Source organism: Poecilia reticulata, chromosome 17, assembly GCF_904066995.2.
Source record: "Poecilia reticulata chromosome 17, P_reticulata-male-v2, whole genome shotgun sequence".
Classification (NCBI taxonomy): domain Eukaryota; kingdom Metazoa; phylum Chordata; class Actinopteri; order Cyprinodontiformes; family Poeciliidae; genus Poecilia; species Poecilia reticulata.
In genome coordinates this window covers 26033182-26059673 of record NC_088846.1, presented here as the reverse complement: position 1 = coordinate 26059673, position 26492 = coordinate 26033182, and the positions used below count along the sequence as shown (strand labels likewise).

Below are 26492 nucleotides of genomic sequence, written 5' to 3'. Positions count from 1 at the left end.
TAAAAATACACAGTAAACCGTAGGTGCCAAATTTTTCTCCATCGTATGAGGCAGCTGTGGCTCGCTGTTGAGGAATACTTATTTGGTAACAAACCAGTTACAGTTTTAAAGAGAAAAAACAAAATATATGACCCTTTAAATTTTTAGGATTTCCTTCCATCTGCAGCCTTAGTAAAGCTAAGTTTATACAGCTCCCATACGAACCAAATATCTTCATAGAGAAAATAAAATCTACAACATGTTCTCTGGAATATAGTGTGGTTTATTCATTCTAATCGATGTGCTATTTTAAATATTAAAAACATCAAGTAAAACAGCCACATACATACATATTATATATATATATATATATATATATATATATATATATATATATATATATATATATATATATATATATATATATATATATATATATATATATACAGCAGCAGAAGCAGGAATTTGGGCAGAACTGAGCAGGGCATTGTTGTGCTTTTAGATTATACATGGCTGAAACCAACAAAATCAAAGAAATATAATGGCAGCAATACAAAATACAGCCCAATATTCTTCCGGGCTTTTGGAAAAGCCGTGCAGAATAAAAATTTGAAGAAGATTTTAATTAGAAGAAGTTAATAGAAATTTGAAGAAGACTTTCAGAAATACTTTCCAGCAATTTCTAGAGTACTCCAGATTATACAAGCTTCTTTAATGCATTCATACATTACTTTTCTGGGTTAATTTTACTTAATATCCAGGTTATTTTTCTGTAATTTACAAGGTACCTATCTTTAAAGAATTAAAGAGCAATTTCCTGGTTATCAAAGATTAGTTTCTGGAATTTTCTTGTTAACTTTATGTTTGACCTCAGTGAATGTTGCAAATTACTATCAATTACTCTATTAAAAAAATCCAGGTTGTTTTTCTCAGTTTTGGGAATTTATGGGTTTATTTTGTAAAATATACAGATGAATTTTTCAGGAATTTTATATTTGCTTTTTGGAACCAACAGAAGACTTCCCTGAAACGTTTTTGGACCTTGCGGGCTTCGATTAAACTTAAAGCAGGTCGAGTTCCAGCAAGTGAAAGGTAAATCAGCCTGTAAGTTTCATAAAAATAACTTGTACTTTTTAGAAAATAACCTGTAAATTCTGGGAAAGTCTGGACTGCATGATATATTGTTACCAAAGCAATAACCTTGTGAAGCAGCATCATGTTGACCTTTTTCTAAAAGGCTTCATATTCTCTGTTTACAATAATGTGAGTAAAGATATAAATGTCAATAAGTATTGTTAAATAATGTCACCCTTTTGTTTATATCAGGGCATAAAATACAGCATTAATGTCCACCTATATATGTTTTTGTTCAACAAAAGTGATCGTAGATAACTTACTAGCACCAAATGAAAGTTTCTATCCAAATAAAAAAGAAATAAATGTGTAATTAACTGTGTAAGATTTCTAACTGATTTACAGTAATTCTTAATCTGTGCATCTAGAAAAGTTTGTTTGTATTTGTATATTTTCTAAAACTGCAGCTTAGAGTAAAGCATCTATGCGCTGTATCTATTTTAAATGGTAATAATCAACATACTTAACTTTTCATGTGAAACAACCATCAGTTGGGTGAAAAGGAAAAACAAAACAAAAAAAACGAATTACTGTCTGTGCAACATTCTTTCTGTCCACAGGATGGACTGCTGTTAAACCCACCTGAAGCATAGTATTGTCATTTTAAAGTAGATATAGGCAAGGGTGATCAAAGCAAATACAACAAAATCAGATATGCACATTGAGTACACTTATAACAAATTAAAGACAAATATTAAAAAATATTTTTTTATAAGGTAACACAAGATTGTGGCGTTTACCGTGGGATCTGTGGGTGCGTTGAAACTACTCATCTGCCTTAAAAGAGTCTTTAACACACAACTATGATGATGTGGCGATATACTGAAGGTTCTTTGTAAACATTCTCTGTTCTAGGCCTCTGTTTCCGATTGATCGGTGGTGACGCTGCCGTTCAACTCGCCCAAAGCTGATTGCTCCTGGATGTCCGTCATCTCCCCGACGGTGAAGATGGGTTCCCCCGCCTTGCTGTGGGCTGAGCCGCCGTCTGGTTGCTTGGCGGCTTGTTCGGCCAGCGTGGGCTCTTCGTCCAGCCTGCTGGAGATGGACCAGTAGAGGTGAGCGTCGAGTCTGGCCGCCGCCAACGCCAGCTCCCGTGCCGAGCAGGAGGGCGTGTCCACCTTCGTGGGTGTAAGGGAAGATAAGTTAGTTAAATCGGACCTTTTTGTACTTCCATTTGGGTTTCTACTGCTTCTAAAAGCAGCCCAATAAATTTGCCAAAAAACAGTTTTCATCTACCCTCATGTTGTTATTTGTTCTCATCTAACTCCCATGATAGTTGCAGCCCCAGGCACCTGTCTGCCCGTGTCTTATGTTGTTCATATGTCCTTTTTTGTTCTTTGAATGGGCTGTACTGGAGCAAATTTTTGTTGTGTTTTTTGTACAGTGACAATAAAGACTGATTTGGATTTTGAAGGCAATTGTTTTTGGGATCTGAAAAATGAGCCGTTTCAAAACCCTCTGGAATGTAACGTCAAAGGTTTCAGCCCCTCACCTAGCAACCCTAGCCAAGCCATCCCGTTACCTAGCAACCCCAGTGAATTCCAGTCCGTCACCTAGCAACCCAGGCTAAGTTCCAGCACAACTGCTCAGCTAGTTTTACCGCTGAAAAAACAGGTGTTTTGTTATTAACTTATTAAAATAATAATAATAATAATTTATTTATTTAGTTTCTCTACAGGACCAAAAAAGTATTTTTGAATTAAATTACCATTCAGAAACTTGTTGGTTGTGCAGTATGCTCTACTAATGCTTTTCAAAGATGTATGGTTGTGTAATTGCACATCCATTTGCAGCCATTTTGAGTGTAAGCGTTGAGTTGGTGGGCGTGGCCAGCAGAATTGCCCACTATTTGCAGGCAAGAGGTTGTAGTTTCTAACTCCAGTGAAACCCGTAGTGCCAAAATGTTTGTCCTTTTTCAGCTTGTCTGGTAACAAAATTATGTAAAAAAAAAAAAAAAAGAAGATTTCTGCGAGTGTCATTTCTGGAAACCCTTCCTAAGCTGCGTTTTCAGCAGTGGTGGAGAAAGTACTCAAAAAATGTACTTAAGTAAAAATACAAATACACAGACAAAAATGTACTCAAGTAAAAGTAAAACTACCACATTAACATTTGTACTTAAGTAAAAGTAAAAAAGTACTGGCTTTTAAAAAGTATTAAAAGTAAAAGTACTTTCTGAATGGATTACCAAATTGCTAATATCATTAAGTGAACCGATCGTATTCAATTTTATTACATTAGAAATGTGCCGTTTTAATGAACAATGCCACAGATAAAGCATGTTTTTATTGTGTTTACTATGTAACATAATTTAGACTTAGATATGTGATTCTATGCATCATAATTTCAGGGATGAAAACATCTTGTCTCCTGTCCTAACATAACGTGAACTTCACTTTTTTTTTTACCACTAGTGGCATTTATTTTTAAAGAAATCCAACAGAAAGGGGACGGAAAGAAGGTGGGTGGGGGAGGACACCACGTAGCAGAGCTGTAGTCAAGACCACGTCAAGACCAGCACCCCGCGGTATGTGACACACAAAAAAATAACTTACCTATCAAAATTGCTTCTCAAATTGATCTAAAAGATCCACATTCCCATAAAAATCTAGATATTAAATACTTAGAGCTGAAATAAATTTAATCAGTAAAGATCCGATTTTACATGTCGCCATATCTATGATTTATGCAGTGCTATTATATTACTGACATTACAGACGTCTCCTCCCGCTCAGAGGAAACCACTGCATGTCTTGGAGCTCCGCGTGCGAGTAAAGGTGGAGCCGATGGGTGACAACAGACACTAAGTCACGTTATTGCTTGGATTTTACGGCGCCACCTTAAGTCCCTGAACTTCACATTTTAACGGAAAAAAGCTCAATGCGACTTGGATGTAACGAGTAACGCGACAGTTTTGTAGAAATGTAGTGAAGTAGAAAGTACAGATACTTACTGTAAAATGTAGTGGAGTAAAAGTAGAAAGTATCCATTATTAAATCTACTTAAGTAAAGTACAGATACACGAAAATTGTACTTAAGTACAGTAACGAAGTATTTGTACTTCGTTACTTCCCACCATTGGTTTTCAGTCAGTAAAAATTGCTTTTAATATGATGCAACTATTCAAAATGTATGAGAAAAAAATGAAAATGTTTGAACATTAGAGACATAAAATAAAACCAAACTTAGATTAGAAGAATAAAACTGGATTAAAAGCTCAAAGTGCAAATAAGAAATCTTTAAACTGACAGGTAACATGAACATATTTGAAAAAAGGATGACTTGGACTGGAAAATATGAACAAAGCCTTGTGTAAACCTTGTCCATCATATCATAATTTGAATTTAACTGCTTGCCACAGTTTTAGCAATGGGGTTGCCAGGGAAACCCTCCCCTGGAGGCGAGCAACAGGCATCCTAATTAGATGGTGAAACCACATCATCAGACTCCATTCAATGCAGCTTCTCTCCAGTCTCACTTCATCTGAGAACAACCCAAACTTCCAGAGGAAGAACTGATCCAGGAACTGTTTTAAGTTATGGTTATGAACCACATAACCTTTTTCAGTTTTACTTTACTAAACCTCTCATCTGTACAAGTTACAAAAACACACACAAAATAATTTTATTTCAAGGTTTTTGAGGAAAAACAGCCGCTCTAATGGTATCATAGCACTTCATTTACTCAAATTCCCTTCCTATTTAATGACCTTGAGGTGTAAAAAGAATGGTTTGAGTTCCTACATTTCCCAGAATGCCATTCAGTAGCCCCATGAGAGTGTGAGAATTTAGCATCGTGTGTAGGTGGGGGCAAGAACAGAACTGAGAGAGAGTTTTTATTTACCAGAATGTTGTGTTTTTCAATTGCTTGAAAGAACTGTTGAGGCAACCAAAAGCTAACATTTTATCTACTTTCTATAAAATAGGCCAAAATATAAGTAAAATTGATTTAAAATAATCAGAAAACAATTAAGAATTTCAACGTTATCTCTGAGGAGAAGCCACCTCAAACGTGTGATGAAAGGCTCCATAGTCGATGTCAAAGAAGCCCTCTGCCAGCGACATCATGGGGCTGAACCTGTGACCCCACAGCACCTCCTCCGCCAGGTAGGAGCTCCGCGCCTGACACGTCATCCCTGCACACATAACACACACTCATGAGGTACTTCTGATGGGGAGAAGGATTTAAATAAAAAGGCTTGACAGAAGAGACATGTTTCTTTAAAGACAAAGAATGTCCCCTGACCAAATGGTTAGATCAGCTGAATTGTTTAGAAAACCACTCTGATTATTCAGGATGTTGAGTGAATCTTCATCAGTGTAAACAAAGCATTTGCATAGGATGATCTTAAAGTTGTGAATTTTTTTAATGCCAAGCAGACATGCATTATGTGAAGGGAAGATTAATTTCAAACACGTCTCACCGGTGGCCTCCACCATTCCTTCCAGGATGACCACAATCTCAAAGTCCTCCTTCTCCAGCTGGGCCTGCGACATGTCCCAGAAGGCCGAGTGCACGTCGATTTCATGCGAGATGACCAGCGGAGAGACGAGGAAGAGGCGGTCATCGCCCGTCTCAAAGCCCACGCTGATGTCTGTTTGGTCCAAAGGGATGAACTCACCTGGAGGAGACAAAAACATCTTCTAGTATCCAAATAAGATCCAACAAAAGAGCAATTTATTGCAAATATGTTTCCATTTTGTGGTTTATATTTCTTGTTTTACCCTCTTGTGTCTGCTTGGACTTGATTAGTTTGGCCCTCATGTTGGCCCCAACGATGTGAGAGCTCCGAAGGTCGCCCACCCTGAACATCAGGCAGAGCTTGTCGTCTCTCAGAGAGATGACGGCGTGCTTGGAGAACACCAGCGTCTCGGCTCGTTTGTTAGGCTGGGAGATCTTCACGAACATGCAGCCGACCTACACAGAAGGGAAACAGGAAGAAACGAGAACGGCCTGCGGTCAGAATCCGAAACAAAACAAAAAAAGTTGAACAAAAAATGGACCCTGAGGGTATTTTCATCAGCTGGAAAAGCGGAGGATTGTTGAAAAATGAAAAGCAACGCTTGTTATTCAGCATTTATAATTAACTCTTCAGCTAAGCAGTGCAGTGATGCTGTGCAGCTGCAGCATCTCCATTGTAGCTGCTGAATACAGACAGAGCCGAGCTTTTCTCAATAGACCTATTTCCAGCTTTCAGTGTTTAAAGCAGTAGTGACACTTGAATTAACCTCAGACTGAAATATTTTTAAGATGCCAAGGGAAACATCCCACGTGTCCATCAGCTCTGAAGATGTTTCTTTTTTTTTTTTCAATTTGCAGACATGCATAAACATGATTTAGCCTTGATGCTGCTGCGAGAACTCATTTAAATCAAATCAACGCATGCAGTATTAAAATGTTCCCGGTTTTAGAGGAATGTGCCCAGCATCAAATCAGTGTTTTAAATGATATTCTAATCTTCCAAGAGGCAGGATAAAAACTGGACCCTAAGCAGATACTTAAATAAAGCTCCAATTTGACATTTGACTTTATTGAATCTTCCCTTTTCTTGATCAGTTAGGAATTTGGTAAATGCCAAAATTAGATGATTTTTTGTTTGTTTGTTTTGTTTTTTTACAAAGGTTCTTACGTGCATTTCCTTAGATCAGCTTGTTTTAAGTAAATAATTCCCAAATGTTGATGAAAAAGTGCTAGCTTCTCTGGCAGATTATTTCACATATAGCAAGACACTTTTTATATTTTATAGGTTACTTGTAAGATCAAAAGTACTGTGTAAGATTTATTTTTGCAGTGTATTGATGTTTACACCAACTTCTGATTATAGTGTCTGAAAATTGAAGCTAAAATTGAGATTTATGAAATCAGAAAGCATTTTTTCAGTCTGTTACTTTTCAGTTTTGGCCAGGTTGTGTGAACTTTAGCTTCTGTTTTCTGTATTTAGTTGACAGGAGGCACATGTCTGCTTAAAGGTTTATCATTTTTTGTGATCTGGTGATATTCTGCACATCTTTGTCATGACAAATGGTTATTTGAGCTACTGTTGCCTGAGTTGCAGAGCTGTAATTGGTCGGTGGGACAACGTTTACACTCAAATGTGAAAATAGCTGCTAACAGATGCGCAATTATACAACCGTATATTTTTGAAAAGCAAAAGTAGAGCCTCCTGCACAACCAAGAAGAACGCAACAAGTGGTTCCTGGATGGTAAGTCAAAGGTTGCTGTCTTTTCCAGCAGCCATTGTACAGTGCATACAACGGCAAAACTAGCTGACCAAATGTGCTGGAGCTCAGCTTGGGTTGCTAGGTAACAGGCTGGGCTTCACTGGGGGCTTCTGATTTGTGACATTGCATTCCTGAGGTTTTTGAAACGGCACCAAAAATTGTTAAGTTATTGCCAAAAGTAAGCGTTTGGTCTGTTTTTAGAAGCACAGAAACATGAAGAACATAAATTTTGTATAATAGGTCCCCTTTAAAGTGTGATGAGATAGAGATGAAGTTTTATTACGTTCTGCTTTAATAGGTATTAAGGATGATCTGCATACAGGTGCAACAGTACTTATTATCTCTGTTGCTAAGCAACTAATGTCAGTTTTCTCATTTATTGGACACAGCTGAGTATTTCCACTTTGGAAATAATTAACAAATGACCATCCAAATGAATATCTCCAGTTTTTACCATTTCTGTCCCCTCATTATTACAAACATTTATCCAATGCTGCTGCAAGATAAACATTTAGTTTCCACTGCTGTAGTATTAGATTTTTCTTCTTAAATAAGTCATATCCCACAGCTCACCATGAACGCATTGACCATGGATCCCAGTATGGCCTGCAGCAGCAGCAGCATGGTGCCCACCGGACACTGATCGGTGATGACTCTGTGCCCGTAGCCAATCGTCGTCTCCGTCTCGATGGAGAAGAGGAACGCTGATATGAAACCGTTGACGTTGTTCACGCACGGCGTCCACGCCTCGTCCTCCAGATGGTCCAGATCCCCCCTTCGGGAGCGAAGCGAGGAGAATGTGTGAGAAATAGCAGGGGGGGGGGGGAGAGGAGGCGACAAAGTGGGTGTCAAAGGAAACAGTAAGAAGAGTGAGAAGAGTTTTTTTTATTTTTATTGTTATTTATTTTTAGACCCTATGGTACAAGTATAAACATGGCAACTCAGCTCTCCTTTTCACTCGACAGAATAAATCCGGCACAGATTTATGCTTGGTCATTAACCTGACATGTTCGGCTGTCAGTTTTTCCTCACTCGGCAAAAATCTAATACCTTTTTCATCACATCGTCCCAGTATATCACGGGGCATAATTCACCCCTCTAAGAGCCTGCAGAGCTTCCCTTCAAACACACACTACACGGGTTAATGTCGCTCATTACCACTGCTCCAGCGGGAGAGGCACAGCTAATTAATGGAAGTGGTGTGAGGCGCTTTATATAATCTTTGACTTTTATCGAACTGTGCCGGTGACCAAAGAATTGAGGCATCACAGAAATTGCTCTGGCAACACTTAAATGCAGTCTGGAGCAGATAGCAAAGGTCATCGTTTTTTCTAGCAGACCATGTTAGCTAATTAGCTCCAGCAGACACATCTGGGGAAGAGAGGCCCTGTCATGATGAAATACACAGCAACGTTTATATGTGCATGGTCATCTGTTTTTTTTTTTTTTTTTCATTTTACTTAGCGGGGTTTCAAAGCAGAGATGTCTAAAATGCAATGCCTCCTTTTGATGATTAAATTGATAGTTTTGGAATATGTGAACGCTAACCGGCTGGCTAAAAGCTTCGTGAAAAGATTGATGCCACTGTTTTACCCGTCAGCAAAATATGACGCTGTGGCTGAAAGGCTGTTAAGGTTTAACTGGAGTAAAGGAAGCAGCTCACCGGACCAGGAATTTCTAATATGTTGCATCCGGAGAAAGAAATGAAGTACATCAACTGTAATGAGCTACATTTTTATTAATTTGAGTCTGACTACCAGTCAGGAACAATATTTATGTTTTGGCAACATTTAAAAAACACGAGTTCTGTGTATTCATTGTTCATTCTGTGAATTTTTAAACTCTTTTTTGATCGCTTTTGTGTATTTTGCGTGAAAAAAATCCACAAATGCAGCAGTCTCAACTCATGCTACTATTTAGATTTAATCTCATAACCTTCTGCGTATCTGCAGAACGCGTGTCAGATGCATAAACCTTATTAATGCTGATGAACCTTACCTACAGTAGGCTATGAGGTACCAAATGGCACCAAAGAAGAGCCACGTGACTGCGTAGGCCATGACGAAGACAAAGAGCGAGCAGCGCCAGTTGAGGTCCACCAGCGTGGTGAAGATGTCGGTCAGGTAGCGGTACGTCTCCCGCATGTTGCCGTGCTGCACGTTGCAACGGCCGTTCTTCTCGACGTAGCGCTGCCTCTTACGCCGAGCCCGGGCTGACAGAAGGGGCAGAGCGCAAACATTCATTCAGGTTTTATCCCATCATCTCCAAAAACTCAGAAGTTCTGAATGAATTTCAGGACTTAAAAATGAGGATTTCCGTCTTGAAATGAGACGAGGCATATGAATGAAGGAGATGAATGAAAGCAGGTGACAGAGGACATGATGCTCAGAGAGAGAAGAATGGAAAACGGATGAAAACAGACAGGTGAGGAGCAGAAAACGGATGAAGTGTGACAGGACAAACATCATCAAACACCATGAGAAGAAAAGCTGCACTGAAGAGCTGACAGCACATGATTAAACGATGATCAAACGACTCACTAAGACTTTTATTGCATCAAATACTATTGTTACACACAAGGCTGCCTCTTACAGGTGGAAGTACAGGGGAAAAAAAGAGGAAAAATCAAAATACGACAAAAAGAATAGATTTTTGATTCAAACGATAGTCCTCGGATGAAGAATTATAACAAGTAAATACAGCATCTTAGCGATTATTATATGCAAACTAGAGTACAGCGTAAAACACTGAGCTGCAGCTGATTTTACCGATATTTGCAGATATACATCAGATTAAAGGTTTCTATTATTTAAAAAAATTATTGAGAGAGAACAGGAGGAATTGCTCAGATTGACTCATTTGGGTTATAATAGTTTTGGATTCTTCATTAAAGTTTAGTTTTATTTCATTTAGAAGGAATTTTTTTGTCTGATTCTGTTCGTTTTAGTTAGTTTGTTGAGTGGGTTTGCTAGTTTTTCTGAAGAAAGTCCTTCTGAAAATCAGGGGAGCTATTGGTGAAGACATTAAAAGAAAGTCTGGCTCACATGAAGCAAAGATTAAAGCAGGGATGTCCAAAGTGTGGCTCACGGGCCCTTTGTGGCCCTCTGACAGAATATTTGCTGCACTTTATTGAACAGAACCCAAACCAGCTTTTAATTAGTTTATTAAACATAGCAACCACTTGGAAAGAAAGTGACACAAATTCTGTTTATATAACTGAATAAATTTGTTCAATTATTAAAATAATTGCTTCTTTTAATAAAGTCCTTTTAAAGTTTTGGATCTACATTGCGTAACATCCATTTCCCACAAAAACAAACCAATCAAACAAAGAAATGACTACTTTATTTAAATGATTTTAGTTTTTATTTTATTTTCCTTTGACTGGACAATTTTGGCCTACATAACTAAAAGCATGGGTTATAAAAGTAAGAAAATACTTATAGTACTGTTCCAGTTCTATAACTGACAGCGTTCTTAGGTTTAGACTTTTTCCTTTCTCTAGTCAAGACTTGCTGTAAATACTGGAGGCAAAAGATGTGCAGAAGTGTCAAAATCAGTGAGGGGTGAAGAAGTGCTGCATGGCCCAAATTAGAGATTTGCTACGACTGCAAGTGAGATAAAGAGAGGAAGAGGAGGAGCAGTCAGCTCTAGAGGAGAGAGCACTGCAAAAACACAAACTCCTAACTATTTTTTTTGGTGTCGTTTCTTACTACACTTAAATTAAGGCAAAATAAACTTACAAATAGCTGCAGCAAGACATGGGAGCTTGTTTTAGGTCAATAATTCCTTAATCTTGATAAAAATGTACCAGATTGTTTCACTTATAACAAGACATACCCATATATCTTGTTGAAAATGTATTTAATATTTGCACTAGAAACTGAACACAAATACTTGGTGAGTTTTTGTGTTTTTGCAGTGAGAGAGATGGAAGAAGAGCCAAACATGATGTTTTTGCACCAAGCAGACTGTTTAGTCGTCCATACTTCATAATAATAATAAAAAAAACAGTATTCATCTTGAGAAACAGGTTTGACATTAATAAAATGAAGGGCAACAGAGGTCACTCACCCCAGCCGAATCGCCCCCTCTCTTTCTCAGGCTGGGTCTTCTTCCTGTGCTGATTGGCGTTGGCCTCCCGCTCTGCCAGCTTGGACTGGAACGACCTTTTGACCTTGGCCGGTGGAGGAGGGGAGGGCATGGTCTGCGTGGTGACGACGTGGCCCAACTCCTCGGATACGTTAAAGACTCCAGTGGAAGCGCTCGACTTCGTCGCCGCCTCCTCTTCCTCGCCTTCGGTCTTCTCCTCCACAGGAAGCGCCAGGGAGTCGGGACGGGAAGGGAAGACGGAGTTCTCCAGCGCCATCGTCTCTTTGTGTGTGTGTGTGTGTGTGTGTGCGTGTGTGTGTGTGTGTGTGTGTGTGTGTGTGTGTGTGTGTGTGTGTGTGCGTGTGTGTGTATAGAGTATTAGGCTGTTATTGATATCCTCCTTATGTCAGACTGTGTCCAGCTGTTATTGATTGGATCATTTGTTTGCTTGACTGACGCCTGGAATGAAGGAAGAGAACATGATGACCAAATGAAATCGTGATTGATTCATTTTTCTCGCTAAGCAACATCAGGATTTTATTTCTTGTTTTTCACAACATCAACATCTATCAAGCTCCTATAAACACACTTTGCTGCCTTGAAGGTGCTTAGTAAAAGGCCTATCAGTTACGATTAATCGCATTTTGTCACTACCACAAACTTTAACGTGGGTTATTTTGGTTTTATGTGGCAGCACATAATTGGGACGTAAAAGGAAAATGGGGAACGGTTTTCAAAATTACTTAAAAATCTGAAAGGTTTGGTTTGCAATTGTATTTAGCAGCTGTAGGATGAGTATCTTCCTGCTTTGCAGCTCAAGACCTGATGAGATGAAGAGGAATGTCTGTTTTCATGTCTTGCCCAGATTATCAACCGGATCTATTTCTAGACTTTGACTGGGCCATTCTAATCCAGTCTGACTTTCTTTTTCTCAGGATTCCGAAAAAAAAGTCAGAATATTGAGATTAAAGTCTAATTTCTCAGAATTCTGTAAATAAAACTCAGAATACAGAAAATAACGTCTGACATTCTGATATTAAAGTCAAAATTATGAGATTAAAGTAACATTTCTCAGAAGGTCAAAATTACAATTTTGGGAAAACAGTGAGATTATTAAATTAAAGTTTGATTTCTGAGATTATTGTCAACTTTCTTGAAAACTCTGAAAAAAAGTCCAAATACTGAGAAACAAGTTAGAAAACTGAGAATAAGAGATTCTGAGATTATAGTCAAATTTCTCCGAGATTCTGAGAAAAATGTTGAAATACTGAGAGAGTCAAATTTTTCAGAAATTCTCAGATTAAAGTCAAATTTCTGAGAATTCTGGGATGAAAAAAGTGAGAATACAGAGATTAAAGTCTGAATTCTGTTATTAAGGTGTAACATTCTGATATTTAAGTCAGAATTATGACATTAAAGTAACATTTCTCAGAAGTTGTCAAATTTCTTGAAAACTGAGAAAAAAAAAGTCAGAATATTGAAAAAACGTTAAGATATTGAGATTAGGGTAAAATATTCTGAGACTAAAGTTAAACTTCTCAAAGACTGAGAAAACCGGCAAAGCAAGTGAATTCACACAAAGATAGAAATATGGAATATATATGCATAAAAACTGAACAAACACAAATTTAAACATGAATATTTTGTACAAAGATATTTACTCCTACAACAGGATGTGAAAATGTTCAAAGACATCATTTTATAATTCAACACCTTTGGAAAACAAGAAGCTGAAGCTAAAACAGGAAGTGGGAGGATATTATACAGATGTTTTAGGATATTCTGTTCCCTGTTTAGAGAGACGACCTGATCCAGGAGCGCAGCTGTGCATATTCACACTGGAGGCTCTTTAATTAAGCCAGTTGCACACACGCACACAACAGTGTGTGTGTGTGTGTGCGTGTGTGTGTGGTCCTTGCGTGCCTGTGTGAGTATATTGTGCAAGTGCACTTATGGCGCTATTTTAAATGTGGTTTATTTCTACCGTATGCCTGCTGAGATTTCTTACATAAGTCCCAAAGAGGAGAGAAATCTGCACAGCGAGGCATGCTGTTCCCTGAAATATTTGCACGGGAAAATGGAGTCCAGGTCATTTTCCAGCAGACCTGCATGGTGTGCCTCCATTTAGGCAACTGGTCGCAGGAGAAAGAGGGAGAGAGAGTCGGAGAGGGAGAGAGAGAGACGGAGAGTGGCAGTCAAGATGACGCACTATCCTGCTGATGGATGGGTCAGAAATAGCCTCTGTTCCAGAGTCCCTCTGACTCAGAAACCAAAAGGTTTCGGATTAATATCACAAACATCCGACATCCTACCTGCTCCGCGTCGCAACTTCTCACCTGGATGGAGCTGACTGTTGTATCACGAGGAAAAGGAAAATCTGCTCCATAATCCGGCCGGCGTTGGTGATTCGATTACACCCATGTCTGATCCTTGGTTGTAATAGCGAGGCAGGATCAGTCAGCTTTTGCTTTTTTTTTCTCTCTTCAGGAAAACAAGAAGCACCACGACTCGACTCGGTCACGCACTAAATGAAAATCCGAAAGCTGCAGGCCAGTGAATGATCAAGTTGGGGGGGGGGACAGAACAGATTAAGCAGCTGAAGTTGAATATTTACGCGGATGCGTCTGCGGAGCATGGTGTGAAATGGATGGGTCAGGATAACCCGGCAGCTCCATGATCTGTGCGGCTCTGATGGAGGCGGTCAGGTGTTGGAGCCTCAGAGCGGAGGAGGATGCTGTCATCAGTCCAGCCCCTGTCAACCCTGCCTCAGTCTCCTTACCATAACACGGGGGGACGGTCCGCCTCCTCCTCTTCCTCCTCCTGCTGGCTGCTAGACTCTCAGCATCTACAGAGTTCACGGAAAAAATAAAATAATAAAATAAAATAAAAACAGCCGCCTTTATGAAATGTCTTTTTTAATGCATTTTTATATTTATTATTATTCTATAATTTGGTCTGAGTTGATGTTGGAAGTTTTTTTAAAGCGTGTTTTTTTTACACCCTTACATTAATCTTTTTTTAAAAAGGCATTAATTAAGGCCATATTGGCACGCGCACCTGTTGTGCCCTCAGAGATATTATTGAATTTAATGAAGTTAGCTTGAAATTTACGATCTGCTATTTGCGTCACTGATGGGAATTCCGCCTCTTTTCTGAGATCCGAATTATTTGGCTCAGCCGAAAGCTCCAAAATGGATCTTCACTTCATACAATTTCCAGCTGTCTGCCCCTCAAAAAATGATTTTTTTTAAAATTTGAAGGTTGTTGAAAAATATGACTTTTGGGGTTAGTAGCCTCAGAACACGCTCAGAGCTTCCCAATACAAACGTAACTTTCACATCAAGTTTTGTTGGATGATAAATTGTTCCAAAAGTCATTGCGATAAATATTGTTTTTCTGCAATTTTCAACTAATATAATGACAATAGCATCATTATTTATTTATTTTAATGAACATTTAACATTGGAACTGGCAGACATTTAAAATATCTAAAAACAGAAACTGCTAATAAAACAAATAACAAACAAAAATCTCCTTTAAAAAAAGGTTTATTTGAGACCAAATCACCAGACTGAAGACTATCATCCAGTTTTTGGTGGAAAGACAGAAACGATAAATCGTGCAAATAAAAATTTAGCTTGTTTTAATTTCTCATTCGATCAATTGATTTATGAATTATTGCAACAGGTCAACCAGAGGTGCAGTTATTTTCTCCAACTGAAAATTATCCTGAAAACCAAATCTGAGGATAAAGTATGAATGTTCGCTGCTGATAGCAAGAGTTTATTAAGGCAGTAGCTCAGGGCCACAAGTTTGTCTTGTGTTGAAAGACAACAGGACAGGAAGGCAACAAGACAGGTGAAGGTTTCAGGTCAGTCCTTTTAATTACTCAAAATGAAATTGTCACGTTTCAAAAACACAGTTGTAAATATCAAACAACAGCAAAGTACCTACAGGATGTTTCAAGTCAAGATTGGGGAGCTGGATCAGGAAACATCACCCAGAAACCCTGCAGAGTTTCCTTCAGAAAACCTGCTGAACTGGTGGTAGGGGTCACTAAAGTCATTCATCAGCAGCCTGCTGGGAGTTTGGGTTAAAAAATGTCAAGTTACAAAAAGTCCCAGATGAACGATCAGATATCATTATTCAGAAATAACAGCGGGTGAAATAACTGGTTCATAAAGCCTCACAGCAAGTTCAATGCCTCAATTATCAACCTTTAGCTTAATCCGTCTTTACTGTCCCTGGTGGACAAAAATATCTATTTAAAATAACTAGCACAGAGCCTGGTGGGAAGGCAAATAAAGCCTGTTAACCCACCTGCCTGATAAAACACTTGGGGAAACCCTGACTTCTGTGTATATATCTAGTTCTAAGCAGGAACTCTGTCTATACCTCTAGTTCTAGTGGTACTAGAGGTACCACCATACCAAACAGCTCCTGGCGAAGGATCGGACCAAGAGCAGCCCAATCCAAGAGCAAAGATCGGGCTGCTCTTGGTCCGATCCCTCGCCAGGAGCTGTTTGGTATGGCGGACCAGACCCAAGAAGAGGCATGAGGCCTCTGACAGCTCCTAGGATCTCTGGGACTCTCAAATCATTTCTCTGTCTCAGTCCAGATTCACTTTGATCCTCTGGATCTTCTTCTGGACTGAGAGATCTGTCGGACAAACTGGGGGAGAACTTGCTGAGTATTTACTACCAAAAAATTGTATAACTACGGTAGTTGCTCAGATTCCCTGTTTCCCTTCTTCTGGGCATTATAAAATAAAATAAAATAAAATAAAATAAAATAAAATAAAATAAAATAAAATAAAATAAAATAAAATAAAATAAAATAAAATAAAATAAAATAAAGTATTACCTTATTATCTTTAAACGTGCAACTCTCCAAATAAGATCAAGTGACCGTGAATAAAGTGTGTTGGCTCCCCTCGTTCAGTGAAAGGAACCGACCAGTCGACGTGGCTCGGCTGCGAACAGCACATCGCTAACAGTTTGGCCGCCAGCCTGTAGGCGGCAGCATATCCGCTCACTGCAGGCGTTGGTAGAGCCTTTTTCTTCAAGATGTCGGTGTTCGGGCCAGTGGTGAAAATCCATCCCGTCGTTCTCGCCTCAATCTCCGACTCTTACGAGCGAAGGAATGAGGGGGCGAGCCGGGTCATCGGAACCATTTTGGGTAAGTTAAGTCCTGGGTTAAACGTCCTCTTTCTTTTGGGGTGACACCGGGATAAAATGGATGGAAACGCCGTGTGTAGCATTAGCTCAGCTGCTAACACATGCTCGCTCAGTGCAGCCTAATGCAAACACATCTGGAGCTTCAGCGGAGTCACATTCTTGTTAAAAACTCTGTATGAATTTGTTTTCAACGTCCGCCTCTTTCAGGTACCATTGATAAACACTCTATAGAGGTGACCAACTGCTTCTCCGTTCCTCACAACGAGTCTGAGGATGAGGTAAGCTGCTATCACTCCGCTAAGTTGTGACATCGAACCTGAATAAACAATGAGAGAAACGGAAGTGATCTTCTGTTTATATGCATTAACACTCGTATTATAAAGAGCACTATTGTGCTATTCATATGAATACGCGGAACAACCTCATTTCTCATTTAAAATTATTTAAAAAAAATTCTACATAAATGTTGTGTTTTGATTTTCAAGCATCGCATTTTAAGCGAAAATTTAGAATGAACACCTGATAAATCTAAGGGCAGTTGAGCTGAATAATCATTCCGCTCTATATTTATAATGTAATAAAAGGATAACAAGGACATGTTGGTTGCTTCCAGCCTCTCAGCTGTTGTTTTAAAACTGTGTACTGCTGGTCAGCTGGCTGAAATAAAGGAAAGGATATGCACTTTAACCTTGCTTAAAAGAGAGTCCAGTTTTTCTGTTTGATAAACACAGGTGTGGATGCTGAAGGAGTGTCACCTAACATTCTAGCTGATTAGATGTAATCCTGGTTTTGATACACCAGAAGCTGACTGCATGTTGGCGACCGGAGCAGACAGCCTGACTAATTCATCAGCTGGGTTTATCTCTTATTACAGAGCAAACTGGCACAGAGACACAACACTCAGTAAGCACTTAAAAACTACAGGAGATCCAGCTAAATCAGCTCTAAAGAGGAAAATAAAAGGCGCTCATGCGTTTTCTGCTTTGTGAAAGCCAGCCGACAGTGTGTCCGGTAGCATTATGCCTAAATATTTCAGCGTCCCAAGCTGCATTTTGTTCCTGGATATTTTAGATAAGCTCTTTGATAAAAATCCAAATATAGACAAATTTTCCATGAATAATTAATTTGAAGTCAAGTTTCACGGAAAAATCAGTGAACAGATAAAGATCAACTGTACAGCTAATAAAGTCCCACAGGCAGTATTGTGATAACTGCAGTAACTGGTATTTATTATTTTTTCTGCAATAGGTCTAATAGTTGCTCCTCTGTTTTGAATAAAAGTAAATGGTTTATGTTTTATGTGTTTTAGATTGACATTTGTTATTTCCACATAAAAGGTTAAAAACCTGTCCTACTTCTCTGTGCATGTGCAGAGTAACTTTTCCCTCCTATGAGCTCTGAAAGCTTCTCAAACTGTTTTCTGTTTCTGAAGCAACCAGCAGAGCTGCAGCACACTTTTATCTTCACATCAAGCAGCAGGAGCCTGTTCTGCTGTTTGATCTGGAGCCTGGAGTGAGTGTTGGAAAGTCCAGGCGTTCAGCCTGAGCTCAGATCACTCACAAAGGGCTGACCTATATAAATAAAGTAAAAATAAATAACTTTTGTAAACTTCTGTGGATGTCTGCAGGTTGCTGTGGACATGGAGTTCGCCAAGAACATGTATGAACTTCACAAAAGGGTGTCTCCCACAGAAGTCATCATCGGATGGTGAGTCAGTTTGCTTTAACGGAGACGCATTCATATTTTGCTCGTTTTCGTACTTCTACCTAACCGGTTTCTGACAATAAGTTAATTGTTTTTGGTGTCTGGAAAATGAGCCATTTCAAAAACATTCAGAATGTAAAGCAAATCAGCTGGCACTGCCCCTCATCTAGCAACCCCAATGAAGCTCCAGCATGTTTGGTCAACTGGCTTTACTGCTGTTTGCGCTGTACAATGGCTGCTGGAAAAGATAAGTGTTTTGTTGTTGACTTAGCATCCAGAAACCACTTTCTGTATTCTTGTTTCTTGTGCAGTAGGCTCTACTAATGCTTTTCAAGAATGAAAGGTTGTATAATTGCTTATATGTTTGCAGCCATTTTAATGTGCAAGTAAACGTGATTTGGGTTGCGTGGCCAGCAGCTTATTTGGATTTAAAATGAAAAAAGAGCCTAAATAGGCAAAACTGACCAGACTAAAATCTTGTTTTCTAAGAATGAGTTTGTGCAAAAAAAAATCTAAAGGACATGTTGTTTAGCCCAGAGACCCGTCATAACCTGTTCAAGGAAGCACAATAGGTCCAACCCACAGTGGAAAAGGTTCCAGCATATCGCCTTCTCTCCTCAGGTATGCCACAGGCTTCGATATCACTGAACACTCCGTGCTCATCCACGAGTATTACAGCCGCGAAGCCACCAACCCCATTCACCTGACCGTGGACACGGCGCTGCAGAGCGGCAAAATGAACATTCGCGCCTACGTCAGGTGAGCTGCTCTATTTGTGTGTGTGTGTGCGTGTGTGTGCGTGTGTGTGCGCAGCTCCAAGCTGATGGTGACCTTCTGGATGTGTTTGTGTGTCTCCTTCAGTGCCCAGATGGGTGTGCCAGGAAAGACGGTTGGTGTTATGTTCACCCCGCTGACTGTCAAATACATCTACTATGACACTGAGAGGATAGGCGGTAAGCACTTTACTGGGTTTCTCAGTTTGGCTGGACAGTTTTATTTCAAAGTCTAGTTTCTGGTAGGAGCCTAACGCCACACAGGAGGCTTTTGACCATACTGAATAGTTTTAAAGGGGGAAAAAAGGATTGTATTCAAGTCAAAAGCAAAACTAATAAATTCAAATGTAAAATAAACAAATCTGCAATAAGAAAAATGTAGTTAGACCTTTCAGTTTCAGTTTAACAACAACAACAAAAAAAACCAAATATGTTCAAAAGTTAGACTCCATGACAGTTTATTCTACCGACTCAAAAGGCAGGCGGGTAATTCTTCACAAAAAGGTTCTTGTCAAGGGTCACGTGTTGGATTTGGAAGAGTTAGGGTTAGAATTAAAGGGGCAGTATTATGTAAAATGATGCAAAATCAGCTTTATTTATTTTATTTTATTTGTTTACATCATTTTATTATATATTTCCCTCATCAAAAACACACCTGGAGTGTTGCCTTGACTCCTTCACGCATGTTTGAGAAAACCTTGCATCTCCATGGCAACCATTCGATTTCAAGACGTTAAATTACAAAGTCATTTCTTTCAAGCCTTATTTGATATATAGAGCATTTTTACACAATTGAAGTTAACATACGTGACTTGTTAACATGATTGTGCTACAAAATACCACCATATGCCTGGAAAACATTTAACACTGCTCCTTTAAAGTCAAGAAATGAGCAAATTCAAATGAATTCCAACACTCCTGTGTGTAAATATTCCGACTTCATCTCCATGTTGTAGTGGATCTTCTGCAGAGAACTCGTGTGACTCCCAGCCGCACCAAGGGGCTGACCTCTGACCTGTCCCAGGTGGGGAGCGCTGCGTCCAGGATACAGGACATGCTGACCACTGTGCTGGCGTACATCGAGGATGTGCTGGTGAGCAGGAAAGCCTGGTTCTGATCCGGTTTCTACGATAGATTTAAACCCTGATCATAATGTGTGTGTGTGTGTGTGTCCCAGTCTGGAAAGGTGACGGCTGATAACAGCGTGGGTCGCTTCCTCATGGATCTGGTCAACAAAGTGCCGACCATCACAGCCGAGGACTTTGAGAACATGCTCAACTCCAACATCAATGTAAGCGCTCGTCTAAAAATATTAAAATCGATTGTTTACATTTTACGTACGACGTCATGTTGAAGTAAAATCCTTCATGGTTGTGATACAAAGCTGTAAATAATTTCTGTTTGCAGGACCTGTTGATGGTGACCTACCTGTCTAACCTGACCCAAGCACAGATTGCTCTGAACGAGAAGCTGGTGCTTCTCTGAGGAGATTATTTCAAGTCATATTTAATTTTTTGCATTCTTTCCTTTTGTTTTGGCTAAGATGAATAAAAACATTCAACAGTCATGTAGCGGATTTGATTTCTTTAAAGATGCTTCTTCTGTAAGTAATGCAGGTTCTACGAACTATTGTATTCCTAATGTAATAATGCTTTTCATCATTTACAGTCACTCGAACGTTGTTCTTGGATTCAAAATTAGCTTGATGCAACTACTTCTGTCATCAAAACTGATCCAACTTTTTCAGATTTACTTTTATTTAATGATTTTAAAAATGACAAATTTAAGAGCATGTTTCAGATTTTGATACCATAGATTAAAATGGAGTACCGTATGTAAGTATTTGTTTTATTTACACTAAACTCAAAGTGAACTTTTGTATTACATGTAAAATTGGTTGAAGATGAATAGGAACTTTGGAAAATTGAGTCTAGGAAACTATGCAGTTCTGACACTTGTGGACCCTTGTTTTAAATTCAATTAATTTAATTTAGTCATTTTTAGTTGCAGTTTCCAGAATAATACTGATTACAGTGGCAGCATGTCAAAGTAGCTCCATTACATTACTTCTGATTTTTTTCTTTCAGAGGACTTTTGTTTGATTTTTCCTTCCTGTTAACTTTTATGAGAGCTATTAGACTATCATACAGAAACATCTTCAGTCAGTGGCCTGTTCAGATTTGTTGCAATACTGACTGCTACTGGAGATCCTTCCTGACATATTGAAGATACTTTTATGAAATGAGTTGCATTTAATTTACTTTTGGGACTATAATAAACAATCACAGAATAATGTATTAAATATCAAGTCTTTAAACACCTTACTGATATAATGTATCTTGAGTCTTATAGGCTAAATGTGAGCAGTCCAGATTGTTTTTGAATTAATAACTGAATGAATAGCTGTATAGTATTCGCAAACTAATGGCCAAGTTAAAAAAAATCTACCAGAATCAGTTTACCACTGGTTAATTCTGATGTAATACATTAACTTTACTGTCTGAAAACAGAGAGAATATTCTCATTGAGTTCATGTATTTATATTTAATTGGACTAAAGAAGCGTTTCTTGTAAAATTATTCTTCATACCAGCCATCACAACAGATGTGTCAAACCCTGAATTTTAATGTAAGCCAAGCAGGTCTTATTTTCTACATAAATATACATTTACATCAGAGGCAGAGGTACATTTTTAAAGCTGGAAATCCTGAGTTGCAATTCAAGCTTAGTGCAAAGAGCATTAGAGTCACATTTCAAAAACTCCATCCAGGAAGATCAGGGAATGAAGGCGCTGTTTGATCCCCAGTCTTTACTTTTCGTTACTCTTTTTATCTTTGACTTGAGACTTCAGGTACTTCTCCACAGTAGCGTAGCTCTGGACCGCGGTGTCGTACACGGAATCTCCGGTAGAATTGGCGATGGCCGCCGCCTGCTCCGGGTAGTAAAGGGAGGCGCCCAGGGTCATAAGGCCCGTTGGGTAAAGGACTTTCTTAATCCTGGATCCTCTGGCCAGAAAAAGTCCGACGACTCCGGCTAAACCGATGACTCCTGCCCGGGGATAGAAGTCTTTAGGAGGTTTCTGTAGATAGACGTACGTGTCATTTCCCAACTGGACGACCTCCTGAACTTTGGGTTTAATTTGAGCGTACGTTGACTGGCACCAAGTAGCGTACGGCTCAGCTAACTTCCTGACGGTGGCGACTTTCTCCTCCAGTTGACTTGCTTCAGACTCCTCATGCCAGAGAGTTTGAGAAGGAGGAGGGGTTGTGTAGAGCGACAGCTCGTCCAGGTTTATCGAGGATGTCTCTTCTTTTTCTCCGTTACCGGCATCATTAGCCGCGAAAACGGTGAAAGGCAGGAAACTCGAGGCTCCCGGCATGACTCTACCTGTCACCTTCAACATGAACCTTGAGGGCCATATGCACTGGCTACGGAATCCGCCGAGGGACAAGACTGACTGGCGCCGCATCTATGATTTTTTTCCCCAAACAGAAAAACCCGTCAAAAATGTGACAATGCTGTTATAAACATATTTATATGTATTCTATATGTTCAGACATTCTCCCTCTCCCACAATTAGTTTATGTAATTAAATGTATGGATTAATTCAAATCGTATTGAAAGGGACACTGCTAATTGCGTGAATATGACCAAATTAACAAAGCATAGCATTTAAATATTTGAATAAAAACGGGAAAAATGTTACCTGTTACTATCAGTGTATATATAATATCAAAGCTACGTTTAAATATTAAAAAAAATCTAAAGTAGAAAATTACATGTATATGGGTGTAAAACACTAAATAAAATAACCTTAAAAAGACCAGTAGTGTTCTTTTGATATTAAATGTGACATCAAGATGGTTCATGAAATGAGATTTAAAAAACTATACATGTCCATTGCTTTAATATGTATGTTTAGTTACTAATATGTAACTGTTTATGTTTTAGAACGGTGATTAAATTAAGCATAAATATTTAAGGTACATATCCTTAAAATTTAAGATTTTACACATAACTTTTAAAATAGGACTTTTACTCAGGCATTTTTTTTTACTTTTCAGGTCAACGTCTCTAGTTACCATGGCAGCCAGTTTCCATGGAGACAGAAAACCACAACACCAACGGTTCGAACTCTAGTTAGCATGCTAATCAGCTGTTTTTTTTAAATAATTTTTTTAGCTTCATAAGGCTATAAGTAATTTTATCGTTCGTTTTTAAGCAACGGTAATTAGCTTAAAACCGAAGTACAAGCGTATTATATGCAGCAGTTGCAGTTTTAAGTCAGCTTTTTCTTCTTCTCTTATTTGTTGTTATGGAATGTCTCGGAGTATCGTCTTACCAAAACTTGCAGGCTTTGTCTGCGCTGTTATCCACTCAGCAGGAGGAAGATGAGGATGAAGACTGTAAAGTAAGATTACTCACGAACACAAATAAACAGTATGAGAACGTTTATTTAAAATAGGTTGTTTTTTAAATGTAATTATTCCATTAAGGTTATGTCTGGGTGCAGTAGAGTTGATTAACTAAATTGGGTTTATTTCAGCAAAATGAAACAGCCTATGGACAGCTTGGTCCTGGACATATTGGTCCCCCTCCTAAAAAAGAAAAAGAAGGTATGTGCACTTGTTTATCTTGGTTAAATTTATTTTGAACAAGAACATGTTAAAAGCTCAAACTGACTTTCTGCTGATTTAGTGTCTACTGCCTACACAAAGAAAACCAGTAAGGATATCTGGAGTGAGGAGGAGGTGGCTGAGGGCTCTCAGTATGATGATCTGGCTGATCCGAGACCACAACCTGAGTAAGACTGAGGAAAAAACCTGTAGTGGTGCTGCCTTGCAAGAAAATCCTAGGTTTTAATCTCTTCTCCTTGTGCATGTGTTTGTTTTCACCCACAGTCTAAAAAGATGACTGTTAGGTTAATTGGTTACTCTAAAATTGCCCTTTGGTATGACTGCAAGTGTGTCTAGTTGTTTGTCCTGTGTCTCTTTGTAGGATAAGAATCCAAACTGTACAACAAAATTGATTCAAAAAAATGTATTTTCAAGGATAGACGGTATTCAAAAAGAGATTGTACAAATGCCTCAACAGTTACACATATGCTGATTTTAACAGTTTGCCCTTCATGCATTTGGCAGACAAATATTCTAAATTTAAAAGTTGGATTCCCTGAAATTTTCAGCAGGAAATTATTTTACATCAATAAAAGTTGCTTTCATTTGAAAGTTTAATAATCTTTACCAGAAAAGTAAATAAGTGAGGTCAGTTTCCTCATACTATGATAATGTGCAATTTTCATGTGTATTCTAATATGGCTTGTTATAGGTATGAAATTATCCTGAAGCAGAGTGTTGGAACAGAGGATTTGTTCCTGGGATTAAGCCAGAAGGATCCATCTTCAATGTGCTGTGAAGCCATGCTGGTAATGCATTAAGCATCAAGCAAGTTGTTCATTGAAATTAATAAACTTTTTCACATTGGATAACATCTGCAAGCATTTGAATAAAGACAAAGATAAACACAAAACCAAATGCAGTTTAAAAGTAAGTTTAAAATGTTAAAGGCTAGGTATCAGGAGCTGCATTTTATTTGGAAAATCTGACATTGTGATTTTATTGTTCAATAGTGTGATGATGATACAGCTTGTAATTAACCCACACTTTGCTCACTTTTCTTTTTCTCCTCTATCAACACAACTAAAGAATAGAGAAAGTCAAAATAAAACTCAAGAGTTTTATTGCATGGCACCTGAAATGTAAATCCTAGCAAAAACTGCATCCAAGCTGTCCTTTACTGGGATAAAAACTGAAATCCATTATAAAGTGCATGTCTAATATAGGAACAGAAATCTTACACAGTTTGGGAAAGTATGGAACATGACTGAAGTGTTTTCCAGGTCTAGATATATGGCCTAAGAAATGAAGAGTATGGAAAAATATTTGTATTTCTAAACTTAATTTCCAATACCATTGTCTATGCATCCTCCCTCCAGTCCTTCCTTCTTTGTTTCATTTCTTACTTTTCTTTCCTTCCTTATGTCTTCACTTACAGAGTTATGCCAAACATTCATAGAAAATATAGCTAACACATGTTTGTAGATATTTTCTCAAAAGATTTGTTTATACTTTTGAAATGATTATTGGTATAAACTGGGACTATTTAGGATATTAGAGCAATATTAATATTTTTTCCTACCCTTAGGTTAAAATAAAACTACCCGACACAAAGGCAAAAGATGTCTTCTTGGATTTGAAGGAGAAGTACCTGGATCTGCGGACTCCAAAGTAGTAAGAGAGGTTTTGGAAATCTTGTCTTTTATTTTTGATGTCATAAGGAGAAGCTGCTGCTCACACTCACATCTCGGATCTTCAGACATTTTACTTTAATCAGTGTTTCAGATCTTGATCTGAGCTTCGAGTGCAGTTCCAACCAGCTCTTAACATCCTCCTCAACCACTTAACATCTCTCTCCTTCTCACATCACTGCTTTCATTTGTCGCTCCTTTCTTTTTTCTTTTTAGTAAACTGGGTCTCCATCTGCCCCATCCCATCCAGAATCAAGAGGGCAAGGCTCAGTTCTTTAGCGATAGGCAGGAACTGGAGGTGACTCTACTGATGAAGTGACCCATGGACTGTATCAACATGCAGTAAAAGAAGAATAAAGGAATTATTTCAGCTTTAAAAAGAAGCTGAAATAATTCCCACCACTTTCTTGGTGGGAAAGTTAGGATTGCACACACTGGCTTGTTTGATGCCTGAAAACAATGACGAAAGTAAATCCAATTTATTTCTGTAAATTTTTAATTAAATCTGGGCTCTTTTCCATATGCAATCTCTGACTTCATAAGAAAAAGTTATAATAAATGTTTTGTGCTTCACTAGTTCTGCACTTGTTTTAATTTCTTTTCTATCATGTCTGTAGAGAAAATAAAGTAAAATAACTTTTTTAATTGAGTATTGGTTATTTAGATAACACAGTGCCCTTTTTATAGTTGAGTGATTTAGAAGTTAGACTTGATTGACTTGAAGCAAAACATTAAAGTATGGAAATATAGGAACAAGAAAGCATCAAAAGAAAAGGAGTATTGGTCAAGACCTGAGTTTTCCAACTTTTTAGTTTCTGACCCATCTTTGCAATAAACACACTCTTTACCATGCTCTAAATGTACTCGACGTTTTCACTTTTTTTTTTGGTCAGATTACAAACAAAAACGTTAGTGTATTTTATTTTGTTTTTTATGGGAAAGGCCAAGATGCATGGTTTTTAAATGTTTTTACAAATGAAATACAGCCACTCCGACTGAGTCGGTACTCTTTAGGACTACCTTTCACTGAGCTACAAGTCAAAAGTGTCTTCAAGGTCGGCACATTTGGACTGAACTTTTTGCCCATTCTTGTTTGAGTAATAGCTCA

General features: G+C 38.5%; 4 protein-coding genes across 7 annotated transcripts; 2 read left to right on the top strand and 2 right to left on the bottom strand.

The window, feature by feature from the left end:
- Window positions 1-1807: 1807 nt before the first annotated feature.
- Window positions 1808-23500, bottom strand: kcnj9 (potassium inwardly rectifying channel subfamily J member 9). Of its 3 annotated transcripts, XM_081598860.1 has the most exons (10): window positions 15378-15479; window positions 13760-14268; window positions 11783-11882; window positions 11406-11728; window positions 9330-9543; window positions 7905-8106; window positions 5835-6027; window positions 5534-5731; window positions 5115-5245; window positions 1808-2231 (listed from the first exon to the last, which is right to left on the bottom strand). In XM_081598860.1, the coding sequence occupies exons 4-10, from the start codon at window positions 11698-11700 to the stop codon at window positions 1965-1967; spliced, it is 1500 nt and encodes a 499-aa protein (XP_081454986.1). In that variant the 5' UTR covers window positions 11701-11728; window positions 11783-11882; window positions 13760-14268; window positions 15378-15479; the 3' UTR covers window positions 1808-1964. The 3 variants fall into 3 exon arrangements, with proteins under 3 accessions (XP_081454986.1, XP_008432177.1, XP_017165524.1); XM_008433955.3 differs by lacking the exon at window positions 15378-15479 and adding an exon at window positions 23420-23500 and having other exon boundaries at window positions 11406-11882; XM_017310035.2 differs by having other exon boundaries at window positions 11406-11882; window positions 13736-14268.
- On the top strand, window positions 16459-20644 carry eif3f (eukaryotic translation initiation factor 3, subunit F). The gene is made up of 8 exons (XM_008433954.3): window positions 16459-16601; window positions 16808-16878; window positions 18228-18307; window positions 18926-19063; window positions 19166-19257; window positions 20034-20170; window positions 20255-20368; window positions 20485-20644. The coding sequence occupies exons 1-8, from the start codon at window positions 16490-16492 to the stop codon at window positions 20560-20562; spliced, it is 822 nt and encodes a 273-aa protein (XP_008432176.1). The 5' UTR covers window positions 16459-16489; the 3' UTR covers window positions 20563-20644.
- Window positions 21683-23528, bottom strand: LOC103479492 (MICOS complex subunit MIC26-like). The gene is made up of 2 exons (XM_008433953.2): window positions 23420-23528; window positions 21683-22546 (listed from the first exon to the last, which is right to left on the bottom strand). The coding sequence occupies exon 2, from the start codon at window positions 22544-22546 to the stop codon at window positions 21887-21889; it is 660 nt and encodes a 219-aa protein (XP_008432175.2). The 5' UTR covers window positions 23420-23528; the 3' UTR covers window positions 21683-21886.
- dnaaf6 (dynein axonemal assembly factor 6) lies at window positions 23166-25960 on the top strand. 2 transcript variants are annotated; one of them, XM_017310038.2, is made up of 6 exons: window positions 23166-23488; window positions 23624-23693; window positions 23776-23881; window positions 24406-24502; window positions 25282-25376; window positions 25601-25960. In XM_017310038.2, exons 1-5 carry the CDS (start codon window positions 23393-23395, stop codon window positions 25366-25368), a joined length of 456 nt encoding a protein of 151 aa, XP_017165527.1. In that variant the 5' UTR covers window positions 23166-23392; the 3' UTR covers window positions 25369-25376; window positions 25601-25960. The 2 variants fall into 2 exon arrangements, with proteins under 2 accessions (XP_017165527.1, XP_008432174.2); XM_008433952.3 differs by having other exon boundaries at window positions 23167-23488; window positions 25282-25367.
- Window positions 25961-26492: the final 532 nt, after the last annotated feature.

Excerpts from the sequence above, each read along its gene's own strand:
- kcnj9 (XM_008433955.3), bottom strand. The coding sequence starts at position 11,700 with ATGGCGCTGGAGAACTCCGTCTTCCCTTCCCGTCCCGACTCCCTGGCG. Across the intron at positions 8,107-9,329 it reads TACCTCATAGCCTACTGTAG|GGGGGATCTGGACCATCTGG; the intron begins GTAAGGTTCATC and ends TCGCTCCCGAAG. Across the intron at positions 2,232-5,114 it reads CCTTTCATCACACGTTTGAG|GTGGACACGCCCTCCTGCTC; the intron begins GTGGCTTCTCCT and ends ACACCCACGAAG.
- eif3f (XM_008433954.3), top strand. The coding sequence starts at position 16,490 with ATGTCGGTGTTCGGGCCAGTGGTGAAAATCCATCCCGTCGTTCTCGCC. Across the intron at positions 16,602-16,807 it reads GGTCATCGGAACCATTTTGG|GTACCATTGATAAACACTCT; the intron begins GTAAGTTAAGTC and ends CGCCTCTTTCAG. Across the intron at positions 18,308-18,925 it reads ACAGAAGTCATCATCGGATG|GTATGCCACAGGCTTCGATA; the intron begins GTGAGTCAGTTT and ends TTCTCTCCTCAG.
- LOC103479492 (XM_008433953.2), bottom strand. The coding sequence starts at position 22,546 with ATGCGGCGCCAGTCAGTCTTGTCCCTCGGCGGATTCCGTAGCCAGTGC.
- dnaaf6 (XM_008433952.3), top strand. The coding sequence starts at position 23,393 with ATGGAATGTCTCGGAGTATCGTCTTACCAAAACTTGCAGGCTTTGTCT. Across the intron at positions 23,694-23,775 it reads TCCTAAAAAAGAAAAAGAAG|TGTCTACTGCCTACACAAAG; the intron begins GTATGTGCACTT and ends CTGCTGATTTAG. Across the intron at positions 24,503-25,281 it reads TGTGCTGTGAAGCCATGCTG|GTTAAAATAAAACTACCCGA; the intron begins GTAATGCATTAA and ends TCCTACCCTTAG.